The 15402-nt window shown below is 41.1% G+C and overlaps 1 protein-coding gene across 2 annotated transcripts in view; it reads left to right on the plus strand.

Moving 5' to 3' along the window:
* The first annotated feature begins 706 nt into the window (after window positions 1-706).
* Window positions 707-15402, plus strand: part of CDKAL1 (CDKAL1 threonylcarbamoyladenosine tRNA methylthiotransferase) — a 424960-nt gene continuing 410264 nt past the window's right edge. Inside the window, exons 1-4 of one of the 2 annotated variants that reach the window (XM_074146151.1) lie at window positions 707-783; window positions 2122-2159; window positions 3739-3916; window positions 5041-5153. In XM_074146151.1, the coding sequence (XP_074002252.1) occupies window positions 3750-3916; window positions 5041-5153 (280 nt within the window). In that variant the 5' untranslated portion in view covers window positions 707-783; window positions 2122-2159; window positions 3739-3749. Of the gene's footprint in view, window positions 784-2121; window positions 2160-3727; window positions 3917-5040; window positions 5154-15402 lie in introns of both variants that reach the window. The other variant, XM_074146152.1, reaches the window with a different exon arrangement.

Here is a 15402-nt window from a genome sequence, read left to right on the forward strand (position 1 = left end):
CCGTACAGCACCAGCGGCCGCCCGGCAGCTCCATGCCGTGCGGATCCCCGCTCCCGACCACAGCCACAACCACAGCCTCAGAAAAGCGACCCGAGCGCTCAGGGACAAAGCGGCGGGCACATACACTCTTATTGCTGAAGGCGGTGAGGACGGGGAGCCCCACAGCCGTTTTCAACCGCCGCCCTCCGAAGAGACGACCCCAGGCGACCTCTCAGTCACGGCTCCGTGTCCCACAGCCGGTAGCGCGGTGTCCTTCCCCCCTCTCCCCCCGCAGCCGGCTCCTTACAGCTCCCAGCGGACGAAGGCAGGGCCGCCCCGTGTTGTTTTTTTTTTTTTCCCGGAGCGGTGGAAGCGACGCCGCTCCCCGTTTCTCTCCCCCCTCCCCGCTGAGGGCCGGGGCGGCCCGGCGCGCGGGGAGCCGTTAGAAGCTCCAACGGCCTCAACGGCCACCGCCCCCCAGCTCCGGAGAGCCCTCAGCTCTGCTCTTCCCTCACGTACGGCAGTCCACTGGCGAAAGGAGCGGGGGGGAGCACCGGCTACGGCTGTCATACACCCCGGCGCTCTCGCAGCGGCGGCCCGGCAAGCCCTGGGCCGCGCCGCTGCCACCGCTCCGCTCCGCCCCCGCTCCGGAGAGGCTGCGCCGCAGAGCCCGGCGGAGGAGTTTGGCCGCTACCGGCCGCCGTCGCGGCGCTACTGCGCGCGCGGCGGGCCTTGAGGCGGGGCGAGGCAGCCGTGATGGTGGAGCCTAGTTGAGGCGGCAGTGGCGAGTGCCGGGGTTCGCTGGTGAGTACTTCTTTTTCTTCCCCTGGCTGGTTGTGGTAGTGACGGCCGAGTCCTCCCTCTCTCCCCAGCTCGTCTCTGCTGGTGTCCCGCTCCAGCGACGCTCCCGTCCCCTGCGGGGCTTCTTCTGGGCTCCGCGTTAAAGGCGGGGGGGGGGGGGGGGGGGGGGAGATGGCCCCTCTGGCGGGAGCCTCCAGAGGTTTTGGTGGCCGGGTTACCATCAGCCCGAGTGCCCTCAGTGGGATGGGAGCCCGGTGTGTGGGTTGTGTGTGGGGCCGAGCCGCAGCCGGGCTCTGGGGTCGCTGTGCTGCGGGCCGGGTCAGGCGGCTGCCCGACTGCCGCTTGCCCGCGGGTACGGGACAAGGTTGCCTTGCGGGCCCTGAGGTGAGCCAAGCTGGGCAGTGGGTCGGTCTTATTTTATATTAGCGCTATAGTTTTCTTCTGCTTTGTTCAAACCTGGGGATAAAAGCCCGGGGCTTTACCGGAGACACCTGTTGGTAAATAAAGAGCGGTGCGCTTCCACCTGGATGGGAAGTTTTCTCTGTGGAAAGTATTGTGTTGGTATACAGGAGAAGATGTACACCAACAAGGGATGACTGAAACAGACTAGGGCAAGGGAAGTTTTGTTTGTGTCAAGACGTTAAAGACACTTTCACTGGTATTTATTTACAAACATTCATTTTTTAAAGAGAAATGTAAACTCTGTAGGTACAACTTGACAGTACAGGAAAAATATGTTAACTTCTAATTTTATTATTGCCTCTTATTTCAGTCAATCTATCAGAATAGCTGCAGGAATCTATATTTATTTGCTTGTGAAGAAGAGATCTCATGCATGCATACGGAACTAGTGCAGATATCAAATAATATGTTCTAAAAAGACTTTACAGTGTTTGCAATTAAAAAAAAAAAGTGAACGTCTTCAGCTAAAATTTACTGTTAAGCAAACTCGAGGGAAATTGAACTTATTAAACTGTATTCTCCTTGTCAGTCAGTCAATTTCCTTTCATTCAAAATTTTAAACTCATGATTGAAGATAGAAATCTGGAGGAGGAAAAGCCTGAAAGAACTTAAATACATAAGACTTGACAAAAAAGACTTTATAAAAGAAGGACAAAAAGATTACTGCCTTTGCTCAGGGAAGGACAGGGAAAGTACGGCTACTGTTCCACCTTGTTGGCATGTGTAGCCAGTTTTAACGAGATCAAACTGAGCAAGAAACAGATTTCTGCAGATGGAGGATGAATTCTAGTTGGCCAATAACATGAACTCATGGTTTTCTGTCTGTTAGTTCTGCTTGTTCATGCTATATCTTTTTTTTTGTTTTGTTTTCTCCCTCAGGATTATTGTCCAAGAGAATTTAGATAAAGCTTAAAAAGGTATGAATTTTATTTTGCTATATTCTTTCTTTTGTGGGCCACTGAAATAAACTCAGCTTATTTGTTTTGCCACCTGCTCCATTATGTCAGATATTTTTCTGGAAGAGAGAGAACAACAAATCAAAATGTTTGTTTTCCTTCCCTGTATTGAGTTGATAACTTTACCTATTTGCACATACTGTTAGTGGTATAAAGTATTGTAAGGGATGTCACCTCCCCCCAATATTCTTTACTGCTAGACTTTTTGCAGCTTTTTATTTTAGTTCATTCTCTGCTGCGTTTTTGTATAGATCCTGGGATTTTTGATGTAGAAGAGTGCTAAGTGCTTAAATATCTTTGTGGCATTGCTATATTCATTTTTAACTTAAAATGCAGATGGTTCAGGTTATATTAAGTTTTATTTCAAAGGATATTTTGCAAGATTGACTGAAGCACTCATACTGGGGAAAAAGCACAGGTGTTTAACTTCTTATGTTCTTGAATAATTCAACTGCAACATCTGAAAGTATTTTGTATGCCAGTAGCCTGAATTTTCTGTTCCTGAAATCTGGTTTTAAAGAAATTGAAGCCTTGTTTGTTTTGTTTTTCACTGTCAGTTACGAAAGTGTTGTATTTTCCCTGTAAACTCTGTGAAATGCCTTTGTGTGTTTTCCTAGTTAACTGTTGAGACATATACAAACTCAGATTTCCAGTGGTAAATCAGACTTTGTTCTGTTTAAGAATTCCACGCAGCACAGCGTGAGGTGTGCAATTAATGGTATACCTTTTGCTTTATAGGCTTCTTTAGCAAATAACTTTTTTTTTTTTCCTTTTTTGAAAACTCATCTAGGTCTTGAGATCTGCTGGGAGATATACACTTACTTTCTTGTGGAAAATATAATTAGTTTTTAATGATCTTCTAATATGTTATACAAGCCAGATGATGCTGTAGCTATTTTGTATTAGCTAGGTATAGTTGTTTAACATCTTGTACCTGAGGACAGAAATTCTTATTTTGCTGTCTGATAAGTGAAGTAATTCAAATGAAAGTCCTGTAGGATCAGGAATTCTAGGAATAGTTTGGCTTGTTTTCAAAAGGGCTATGAAGGTATATTGAACTACTGTGCACCTGTTTTCAGCACGCAAATAAAAGAGCCAGAGCAGCCTCTGAAGCAGGCACTTGAATGCTGTATCTTTCATTCTTCTCCTCTGATGTGAGTGGAAGCATATCTATCGCATAACATGAACTCATTATTTCACTATGATGCCTGATACGATTAAGAATACTGCCATCTTGGATATGTCACGTCAGAGGAGCTGCAGGGTTTTTGAATTAGAAGATGACAAGTTACAGATTATTTAAAAAGCCTGTAAAAACTATAGTTTGTGGCTTTCTCTCTGCCTGTGCATGAGGGGTCTTGGGGGAAGAAGGCATCGGGAAATATCTCTGGATAGTTGATTGTTTTTCTGTGCTCAGTATCCCTCATATGTATGATATATTGCATATGTAGAAATATATCTGGCTTTATGAGAACATGTGCAGTAGACACTAGGCCTTGGCTTTGTACTCAAATACTTGCTAATACCAGTTTTCTCTAAGGCTTCTTGAAGATGCCTGCTGCCTGTGATTCAGTGCTTGAAGATATTGAAGATATTGTGTCAGCAGATGATTTGAAACCACATGATCGGCAGTTTGTAAGGAAGAATGTTTTTCCAAAAGTGCGAAAACGCAATTCACAAAAAAATATTCAGCCAGATGATGATCCTCCGAGTGACAGGTAAATTATTGCATATTCTACCTCCTCAACCCTCCTCCCCCCCCACCCCGCCTTAATTTCAAGCTGGTGGATAAAATTTCCCTGCATTATGAAGATGAAAATAAAGTATGTCTGGAATGCACAGGAAATTAAGTTTAGTTTTTTCATTAGTGTTCAAAAGAGATTTTATAAATTTATAATGCACCCATAAAGGTGCATTCTGCCAGGAGTCTATGTACAGCTGAACTGGTGGTCTATAGATACTTAGGAGAATGGGTGCTAGTGTGAAGTATTCGGGTACTATGCGTTATCTAACAAGCTATATTTTAGTGTTTTTGACCCAAGAAAGCACATTGTATGTATGTTGTTTAGACAATGGGAAGTCTAAATACAATGTACATGTGCAGCACATGTTGCACATGTCTACTTAATGGTCATTAATCTTCTGTCAACAAATTCCAATTTCTAGCTAGGGGAAGTATCTTTAAAAAAAGAAGAGTGTGGGAGGAGAAAAAAAACATGTGGGCAGGCAAAAGATTGTGTTCTAGGATGCGGGTCGTTCATGTACTGGCATCTTTAGCTCATTGGCACAGTTATCCCAGGAGTTTCAATGAGGGCTTCTTGCAGAATTTTTTTGTTGGTTCTTAAACTGTTGTGTGTACTAGCTCCATGGTGGAGATCTGCCATGCTGCGTCTGTAGCCCAGAAAGGTTGGGAAATGAGCTTTCAGATGTTAGTGTGGCTGGTGGCAGGCTTAAGTCAAGAATTTATAAAGATGACTTGTATGGAGGGAACTACAATGAAGGGGTGCAATAATACCAAAAGGTTGCAGTTTAGCTCTGTTTGCTGTCGGCCTAATTTCAGTGCAGTCACTTGAAGGTCACTTGTTAATGATAGAATTTTCAGAAAGTTAGTTGTTTGTGAACTTCATTGTACTGAAGCTCTTCTTATCCTACAGCTCATCTCCATTATCCTAGAGTCCCTTCTCCACTCTAAAACTCTTTTGCTGTTTTAGATTTGTTACTGTTTGTGTTGCTTGTTTTATATTTGGAGAATTACAATTAATTGGGTCTGTTCAGTGGACTTAAAGGGGAAGCTTGTTCATCTTTTAACTTGCCTTTTTCATTCATTTTTTTTACTTAACAGCATCATTCCTGGTGCTCAGAAAATCTGGATTCGTACATGGGGATGTTCTCACAATAATTCGGATGGCGAGTACATGGCTGGACAGCTGGCTGCATATGGCTACAAAATCACAGGTAACAATATCAGACAAGTCACATAATTCAGATTTTTTGGGTGAATGTTCAGAGCTGTCAAGCTGTCATCAAATGTTTTCAGTCTTAATTACACTTTTTCAAATCCCCCTTTGGTCTCTATCTAATTTGAAGGTGAGGAGGTAAAGTGTTTTCCTGGGATTAAGCAGAATGATTGCAAGATGAGTGCTTTCAGAATGGTTAGGTTTTCCTGACAGGGCAACTATCTAATAGACGTCACGCAGTGCCTTTTGTGGGTATTTTGCTTGCTAAACTTAATTGAAAAGTTTTCATAAGAGTGGAAGGGAAAGATTTTAATTCTTGGCTAGAGTCTAGCTGGTTGTCTGATTGTAATTGGTGGAACCCAAGTGAGAGAGAGGAAGGAAGTGTGTTGTCACTTAGAGGTGTGTGTGTTTGCTGTAGGAGCAGAGTTGAACTACATGTGAATTACCCTCTGTTTCGGGAGGGACAATCAGTATGATGGAGGTGGGATGATACAGGATTGTATTTTGTACCCTTGAAAAAGCTGAAAATGCTATTTCTCCTTTTCTTCAAGTACTTTAAAATACTCCCTGTCATTTTGTTCCACCCCTCTCTGCTCCCCAACCCTAAACAAAAAGCCCTAAACTTGTGGTTGTGCTGGCCACATTTCATCTCCTTAATGCAAATTGTATAGAAAGCTGAAAGCATACATTGATATAATGTTTCAATGGAGAATTATTATCTGAATGCTTCTGTGTAGCTTATGACTAGTCAAAATTCTGTATTTTATTCATTAATTTAGTTTTCCTCTGTCTTGCATTTAAACTTGCATCCTGCTTGTATTGAAAGGTTGCAATGTTGTCTTTCCTGACATTTTGCTAGAAGTATTTTAGTCCCGATTTCACAAAATGTTTCTTTCCTTGAACACCGCATGATATCGTTAAACAGTTAGATCTCATTTTCCTCTTTTGCAGTTGATCTTCCTGTATTTATCTAAGTAGAGACTAGATACTGAATTATTCAAGTGCTGAACTATTTTAGGGAACCCTGCTGATTTTTTCATTAGTAGTTCAACTCTGAAGTAGATATGCTCTTTTCACAGACAAGTGGAACACTGGTCCAAAAAACCTTATTTGTGACAGCTGTTTGTGTAAGACTACAAATGTGTTCTGAGTTTTGCCTTGTTACAGCTTTCTTGAATTTAATTTCTCTTTACCTTAATTTCTCTAGTGCATAGTAGCCAGAAGCTGCTTCTGGCTTGTCGAGATTTGGATGGTTGTCCTGTGCTTTTTATCAGGAGAAATGTAGGAAAGATGGAGTGCAGTGAATGAAGGAACTACCTAAAATTTTTGATACCTTCTTGTCATGGTTTAACCCCAGCTGCCAACTAGGACCATGCAGCTGTTCACTCCTCCCCCCGCCTCTGCCCCTCACACCCCCAGTAGGGTAGGGAGAAGAGGGAGAAAAAGGAAGGAGGAAAAAAACCCTCATGGCTTGAGAAGAAGACGGTATAATGGAACAGTAATAGAAGAGGAAAATAAAAAGTAGTAAAAAATATACTAAATAAAGTGATAGAATACAATTGCTCTCACGACCTCATGATTGATTGCCCAGCCCATACCAAGCAGTGATCATGGATTCCTGCCCCCTGGCCAACCTCCATTTATATACTGAGCATGATGTCAGTGGTACAGAGTATTCCTTTGGCCAACCTGTCCTGTCTGTGCTCCCTCTCAGATTCTATGGGAGGGTGAAAAAGTCCTTGACTTAATATAAATGTTACTTAGTAACAACTAAAACAGTCTGTGTTACCAACTTTCTTCTCATACTAAATCCAAACAACAGCAGCTGCGAGGAAGAAAATTAACTCTATCCCAGCTGAAACCAAGACACTTCTCTTTTTAGAAAGTTGTGTTCATAACTTTAGGATAGAAATAAGTCTACATCTAGAATCTGAAACTGAGGACTGAAAACTGAATAAAAGTTGCAGCAGCTGGGGCAGAAATACCTACAGAGTGATTTTGGTAACTGCATATGAAACTGGCTGCTAGTTTCTGGTCGTTATTGAATTGATGTCTTGACTTAGTCTGTTTGGGTATATGTATATACATATATTAAACAAAGAAACTCCTAATGTTTAGGTATTAGGCTGAAATTACCCAGTGTGGTTTCTTCTCTGTGAAATTAGGTAACTTCTTTTGAAGCTGATATATTAAAGGACATCTGGAAATTTCATTTTTGTTCAACAGAACAAAAATATTGACTACAAATTCTGGCTAACGTAAATTTTTACAAATCCATTTGTTGAATGTTCTCCTTTATAGGCTGTTAATGAAGCTGGAACTGAGTGCAAGTATGGTAGCTGTGTGTGAGAATATAAGGTGGTAAAGAGGACAACTGCCTTTCTGCTCAATATAGTGATGCTTCTGGCGACAAGTGCATATGAAAGTGCTCTGTTACTGCTTGGATTACTCATAACATCTCTCAGGGTTTCACACTTGGACTGATCTATTTTATGTATTTAATAGACTTGGAAGAGAAGATGTAATGTACCTTCAGCAAGTTTGAAGACTGTGCTGAACTGGGGGAAGTGGTTGATAGGCTGGAAACTAGTGCTGTGGTTCAGAGGGACCTTAGTACACTAGAAAGAGGGCTAACGGAAGCCGTATGACATTTAGCAAAGGCAAGTGCAAAATCCTAGGGTTGGTGTGACTCCAGCTAGTGGTAAAGGTGGGGGGTGGGTGGACTGACTAGAAAGCAGCTTTGCAGAAAACGATTTTGGGTTTGAGGTAGACAAGAAGTTGAACATGAGTCAGCAATGTGTTCTTGCAGCAATAAAAGGCAAGCTGCGTTAGCAAGAGCGTAGCCAACAAGTCAGGTAAAGTGATCCTTTGGCTGTATGTGGTACTTGTGAGACAGAGTTTGGAGTGCTGTGTCCAGTGATCCAGCTTGGGTCCAGTTTTGGGCTCCCCATGGAAAGAGAGAAGTTGATGTAGTGGATTGAGTCCAGTGGAGGGCCACCAAGATGGTTAGGGAGCACACATCGTGTGAAGAGAGGCTGGGTTTCTTCAGCCTTAAGAAGAGAAGACTCCTGCAAGATCCTAGTTGCAGACAGCAATACCCAGTAGGAGGAGGGTACAGAGAAAATGGAGTCACTTGCTTGTCAAAGGTGTGCAGTGAGACAAAAGACGACAGAGTTTTGCTCTTGAGAAAGTGGCAGTTAAGATTTTTAGCATTCGGTGCATAACTTAACGCTTGTGCTGTCCATCTTTCTGTAGAGGAAATGCCAATATAGAAAGTTTCCCAACATTTCGTGAGTCTCTCTTGTCAATCCCTTTTTAAGAAAGCATGTTTTATATGTGTGTTTTTTTTTTTTTCCAGCCATCCAGGAAGTTCAGATAAAATGTCAAGAAGGAACTTAATCTCTTTTTGTCCTATACAGCAAAGTAGTTTGTAAGTGTTGTTTAACATAATCCAAATTTCAAACATTTCTTGAAATTAATATTATTTACACTATGCAAATAATAGAAATGTTTTGCAAGAGCTGATTTGTCAATGCCTCTGTTGCTAGAATTTGTTAGTTTAATGTAAAACTTCTATAAACTTGAGGAAAATATAGAAATATTCACTAAGGTGAAAGGTCATCTGTTGTCATAGCATCTTTGACAGCTGTTACTTAAAGGAAAGTGTTTTAGCCTGTTTCCTATGTGTTCCTAAGCTTTTGAGTCAACAACACTTATTGAAGAGATGCTGGAATTAAGTTCTGGTTCTAGGAGTTAAAATGTGACCTTTACTTGAGGTTCTTGCTCCATTATAAGGGAAATTGTCAAGCAATGTTTCTAGTGTCTTCCACTAATTGGAAAATTGAAAAAAAATGAAAGGAAGAAAAACAGCATCAGACAGATTTTATTGCTAACTAGAAATTGGAACAATGCAACCTGCCTTATAAGTTGACTTAGCCGAAACTAAACATGGATTTAATGATACCTTCTAATTATAGAAATAATCTTTTTATGACTTGTTGCAAAAATCTTATTCCAATGCTATTCCTTATCCCTGTTTATTGCATGGATTCTACCCTGTTTTTGATTTGAACCCTGTTCAGGTGATGCAGAAGTCTGTCTGTTTCTTTTTTCCTTCCCCCCGGTGTTTCATTTGTTTAGAAAGTGTTCTTTCTGTACAAGCACCCGTTGTTGCTTTTAGGAGTGGCTCTATCCAAAGGTGAAAACTGACAGCTTTGCTACAGTTTTTCACAGCAAAGACTACCTCTCTCTGGGGAGAGAGAGTGTGATGTGAATTGGCAATGTACAGATATTGCAATAACAGCAATGCTGATTACAAATCAAGAACTGCATGAGCTTAAAAAAAAAAAGCAAAGGGAAACCATCAGAAGAGCTGAACCTATTTTTGTATTTGCTTTTAGAATGTGAAGATGGAGGCAGTATTCTGAACCAATCTTGCATACCATCCTGTGGGAACACAAAGCTCCTTTGTTAGTCTGAGCTACACAGAAATGTGTGGACCAGCTGCTATCAGTGTAGGGCTGTACCATGGTACTTCTTCATGTTCTGAAAACAGTACAGCTGATGGAGGCTTTACTGGTTCTAAAACTGGTTTTGGTTTCTTGGCAGCGTGACTCACTGTATAGTTTAGATATGCCTGCAGACCTACTAGGGTGCTCCGTTTGAGATACAACCTGGTTGAAGAAACTCTCATGGTACAGACAAATAATTCTTACTGTGAAAAATAGGAAGTGGGCGAGCTGGGGGCTCTCAAAATACTGTGAGCCAGATGTTTGCTTGGGAAGGGAATTCAGTACATGTGCCACTTAAAGGCACCTTCCCTCTGAAAAATAGAACCGAGCATGTACAGTCAGACATAGAAGGAATTGACTTCTGAAGTGAGTAGTTGTATTAGCATTCATTGACATCTACAGGTGTCTGGTTGGGTGGAATGAATGGATTTTAGCCCAGCCTTCTTGAATGCATTTTGATGGATCAAGCAGCTAGGTGGGCTGCTTGTTTTTTTGGCTTGTGGCTGTTCAGGACCAAAGCATTCCCTCCTCAGTCATTGAAAAACACGCTGGGAAGGGTTGGAGTGGGGAGGGAATACATTACTAATGACTTAAAATACTAGAAGAATGAATGGTAACTCTTCCTTTTATGAAGAGGAAGCAAAAACTGGTATTAACAAACATTCAGCAAAACTAAACCAGTAACAGCTTATCTGCACTACTTTTTTCTACTTTTTTTTTCCTTTTCTTTTTTTTCTTTTTTTTTTTTTTTTAAGAAATAAATGCTAGCATGGAACGTTTTTCCTCTTGTGGTATTGGATTCCAGAAGTGAAAAGGGGTAGAACTGTTTTGTTGCTAGTTCAGTGGACTTGGCCTTGGTTTAGCACATAGAAACCAGTTGTATTACAGACAGTCAGCTTTACTTGAGCAATTTTAGACTAGTCTTTGTCCAAGCATCCTTTTTACTGTCTTTCACAACTTGTCTGCAAGTGTGGATGGAAAGATGCAGTATTTTTCATGGGTTCCATCCTGTAGTTCCTGAAGAGCTCACTCCATTACTGTGATTATGGTATTTGTTGGTGAGATTTACCGATCTCTATTGAAGTTGAATTTTTATAGTCCATGTTATATGTCTTAAAACTCTGAAATTCACTGTGCAGAGAGCTCATGTATTTCTCTAAAGCAAATCTCAAATAATATTATGAAATACTGTTAAAGAAATTCTCTGGTTTTTATTACCACTTCTACTTGTTAATTTTCTAAAACTTGCCAATTTTGTTTACCAGTGGATATAGCTGAGGTATCCTTAAGACTGTCCATCTGCTGAAACAGTAAATTTGAGTAGAAGAAGGAAAAATACAAGGAAGAACAAATGTTCTGATCTACCTAAGACCCCATGTTGAGAAGACAGATGTAAAAGGAAACATGCTTAGTCTGCTGTTGAAAAAGCAGATGAAGTGCTACAAACTAATATAGACTTCAGCGTTCAAAGGCATTGCCTGGTGTTCATTGTGTTGCCTAAACCATGCTGCTTCACACTTTGGCCATCCCCATACAGATACAGCAACGTGTGCTTCAGCATTGCTTTTATTCATCCAAGCGGAAAAATAAAGAAAATTACTAAGAATTTATAGGTATTGACTCTCAGTTCCTGAATCACAATTCAGAATCTGGTACTTCGTTTAAGTGTTGTTTGAAAAGTACTTACCTACTGCACAATAAAATTTTAATAATTCTAGATTTTTTTATTTATTTCATTTTCCTGATGTAGAGATCTCTTGAGCAGCTTACTGTATTCTATACATTTGTTAACATAAAATTAACTCTCTGAAGCCTGCATAATGGTTGATGAAGTATTTTGACTAAAGTTTCTGCTGGTTTCTGGTATGCTTTTTGTTGCTCAGAATCACGAGTTGGTCTTTCCATTTTTCTCTCTCCACCCTGCTGATAATGCTTATTGCTTCAGAAGAATCATGTAAGACAAGAAGTAGTGATTACCGTGTAATTTTGGGGTGCTGTGAGCCATCCTCATTGTGGGATATTTTTAGTATTCTTTTTTTTTAAGCTAAAAGACAAATTGTTATTAGCTCCTCCTGAAGTGCTTGATATTTAGCCTTATCAATCAGAGAATTCAAATGTAGTCTTTGGTTTTAGATTTGTACTTTTCAAATGGTTGTGATTGCAGTGCCAACGTAGAAAAAAAAGATACTTTATAACCCTTTTTTGGCTGGAAGACGTGTGTGGGGGGGAGAAAATGACACAAAATAACCCAGGCTACTTTTCTGGTGATGAGGGGCGTTTCTGTTATCTCTGGCAACATTAACAGTCATTAAACTGTCATTTCTCTGTGAAGGAGCTGAGCAATGGAGAAAAGTGAACGGGGGTGTAAAATCCTGTGGTGTTTTATACCCTGGATGAAGAATTTCCCCGTTGTTTATAATTTGTAGAGTCACAATCCTGTATGATTTTTGCATTGTTTGATAATCTTACATACCTGCACAACTACTCCTTCAACAGATTCCTCTTTCAGATTCAAACTGACTGATAATCTGGACATAAAAGCTTTTGGTAGGCGTTACTGAGAGAAGCAGTAAAGTAACTTATTTCTGTACCTGTTGTTAAAGCAAGATAATTAACAGTTCCAGCAATATGGTCTCCTACTTTCAGAAGGTCTGAGTTGCTGCTTGTCACAAGTTTGCTTTATGTTTTGGTTCTTGGTGCTTTGGCCTGACCGCCCTGCTCTGTCACACACAGCTAGTATGTGAGTGCTTGGATGTGGGCATGGTGGCTTCTGTTATGTTTATTCTCCTTCTTTCACTCCTGCTGAAATAACTGTTGGGCATATCAAGCACCATCTTGCAAGATGTAAGATCTCTCGACATCTGTTTAGAATCTGAAGCTCATGTGGTGAGATGGTAAAGAGGATGAGGAGAGAGGGTGAAATGGGACATAGAGGAAAAATGAAAGGTCATATTTATAGGATGGAACAGATGGGATTGCGTGAATGTAGATGATCAAGATTTCACAGTTCTTTGGGAGGAATACAGGTATTCCCAGTGCAGCCTGAAGTGTCCAATAAGGCAATGAGTGGGATGATGGGTCTGGATATTGTCAGGGTGCTTTCTTGCAGTGTAGAATTAATACAATATTATGCTGTGACTTGTCTGCAGTGGCACATGTTCCCCAGGTCTCTGTAAACTAAAGTGTAATTGTGGTTTTGGCAGCGCTATTACTGCTCCTGTGTTCCCTGTAAAACTTCCTAGCATGTGTGTGGCTAGAGTTCTGTTACTTACCACCTCTGACTTGTCGTGCATCCTGCGCTGTGCTACCTCTTTGTGGTGAGTTTTTCCTACCTCAGCTTCCTCAGCATCAACTTCTTATTCCTGTTAGGCAACTTTCTTTCAAGTGGGGTATCTAGCTTTGAGGATGTTGTCTGTGTTAATAGGATTGAGCTACTCTAATTCTCAAACTGGGAAATGTTTCCTCTGTCTATAGGGGAACTAGAAAGAACTAGTGTGTGTTTCCCCCTCATAACGGCTTCCTATATCACTAACATTAGAGCTTAATCTGTCAAGTGTGTACTGTTTTCTTTATTCCACTTAAAATCACCTATTTTACAGTTCATCTAAATTGAATTGATTTCTGTTAGTGTTTTTCTTTCACAGTCACAGAGCTGGCAACTGGAAGTTGGGAGCAGGCCTGAGAGCCCAAATAAATCCTACCTGCACAGTATCTTCAGAGGCACTTGTAGAGAGCTTACATAGGTAAATTTAAGCATGCATACGTATTTTGGGTTATTTCTAGTGGCAGAGCAATTGGCTGCATGCTCTAGTGATTATGCAATAGGGTTTAGTTCTGGCAATGCTGGACTTCATGTAACCCAGAAGAATGAGTTTGAAAAGGATTGAACCATGAAAGGTAAATTTCAACTTCTGGTAATGTGCATCCTTGTACCCGGAATGTGTCCCTGGAGTAGATGGTTAATCAGTAAATGAAGCATAAATAGCAGTGTTGAAGTGAGTTCAACATATAGGTACAAGTGATGCAGAGCTTTTTAGAGTGCTCTACTGAGACATTAGTTCCATGTGGTTCTTTGTGGTATAAGTAACAATTTATAGAAGATTCATAAAAGCTAGTGAGAGAACAGACCAGATGTGTATAACCTGAAGAGATTTTTGACCATGTAATTTCAGAAGTAGGAGGAAGATCGTATTTTGATCAGACCATTTGTAGGAGCACCTGAAAAAGGCTTGGCTGTTACCCTGGCTGACTGGAACGGTGGAGGAGGGTTGATGTTTAGTGCAGGCTCTTGCTATAATTTGGCTCCAGTTTGATTTGCTGGGAAGGATGAAGATTTGCTACGGTTTCATTTGCTAGTAAAGCTGAAGCTTAGTTGCGAGTTCCTTATTTTTAAGAAATTGCTGATTAGGACAAAGTTCTCTAAACTTGCGATGGTCAGCCTTCACTGTGCAACTTTGCATTAGGAGGCTTTTAATACATTTTGGGAATGCTTTTTTGATAGTTGCAGTGTGGGTGCCTGTGCATGCGTGAGCTGCTATTGCTTCGCCTTACTCTACGGAGGCAAGGCAAGCCTAAGTGAGTTGGTTTCTGGCTTGTTGCTGATAAGAATTTTGAATGTAGCCCAACTAATCTTGACCTGTGATGTGTCTCCAACTACAGAGCATTGACCTGTATGTTATCCCGCTGCCAGGCCTGAGGGTATGTTAAGAGACAAGGCTGCCCTGTGATTATGGAGGCTGGCTGGAGACAGTAGAAATTCACTAAACAGATAACAGACACAAATTGGTTTGGGTGCTTTTCCTTAGTGATGGGAGAAAATAAAGTACTTATTTCTTTTTTTCTCATGCCTAACAGAGCGGAGTGTAATTTTTATTTCCTTCGTGCCCAACTTGGGCTATGTTTGTGTAAGGCTGGGAAGTGTTGCTGTGGCTCCCAGGTGTAAAAACAGGTCCCGTCACATAGCAAACAAATAAAAATGGATGTAGGTATTTTTATCTCTCCCAGAGTCCCATCCCATCCTTGGAGTGATGGGATGGTTTTGTCTTTTTGGTGTTTCTTTGTTGTTTTTTTTTTTTTGTTGTTGTTGTTTTTTTTGGGTTGTTTTGTTTTGTTTTAAGAATCTACAGCATTGTGTCTCCCCAGCGCTGGTTGGCACGAGCAAGTTCAGACTTCTGCTTTCTTTCTATCGAAATCTTTTACAGTTATAAAGTAGTAATTAAAAAAAAAAAAAATTCTCGGGAGACGGTGATGTTTGAAGTAGCTTACAGTCATAGCTTTTTCAGCTGAGGACGGTTTAGAAATTTGTGTGTGTGTTGAAACGTAAAGGCTGGGCCGCTGTGGGGCTGGGCTTGGTGCTGTATGGGTGGGAGCCAAGAGGTGGCAGCATCAGCCCAGCAGAGCCGGCCCAGAGCCCGAACCCCTCAAGCGGGGCCGTTAACCTCTTCGTTTCTACCGAGCCGTGTTACTGATTTAATTTAGGGACACTGGATTATAATTCAAATTTTAAAGTGCAGTCGTATGCATTTAATTAAATCGGCTTTAATTAAAATTATTCGCTATCATTCTGATCTTTTGGCTGTGTAGTTGGCAGCTTTGCTATTGAATATTAGGAAGGTCTATGTTTTGTACTTTTACTGACTACTTTTTAGTTTGGTTGGTTTTGTATCAGACCCTTTAGTTTCCCTTCCAAGGAGTCTGTGTTAATAGGTTCTGGATTCATAAAATATCATAATTGCT

This window comes from Numenius arquata, chromosome 4, assembly GCF_964106895.1.
Source record: "Numenius arquata chromosome 4, bNumArq3.hap1.1, whole genome shotgun sequence".
Taxonomy (NCBI): Eukaryota; Metazoa; Chordata; class Aves; order Charadriiformes; family Scolopacidae; genus Numenius; species Numenius arquata.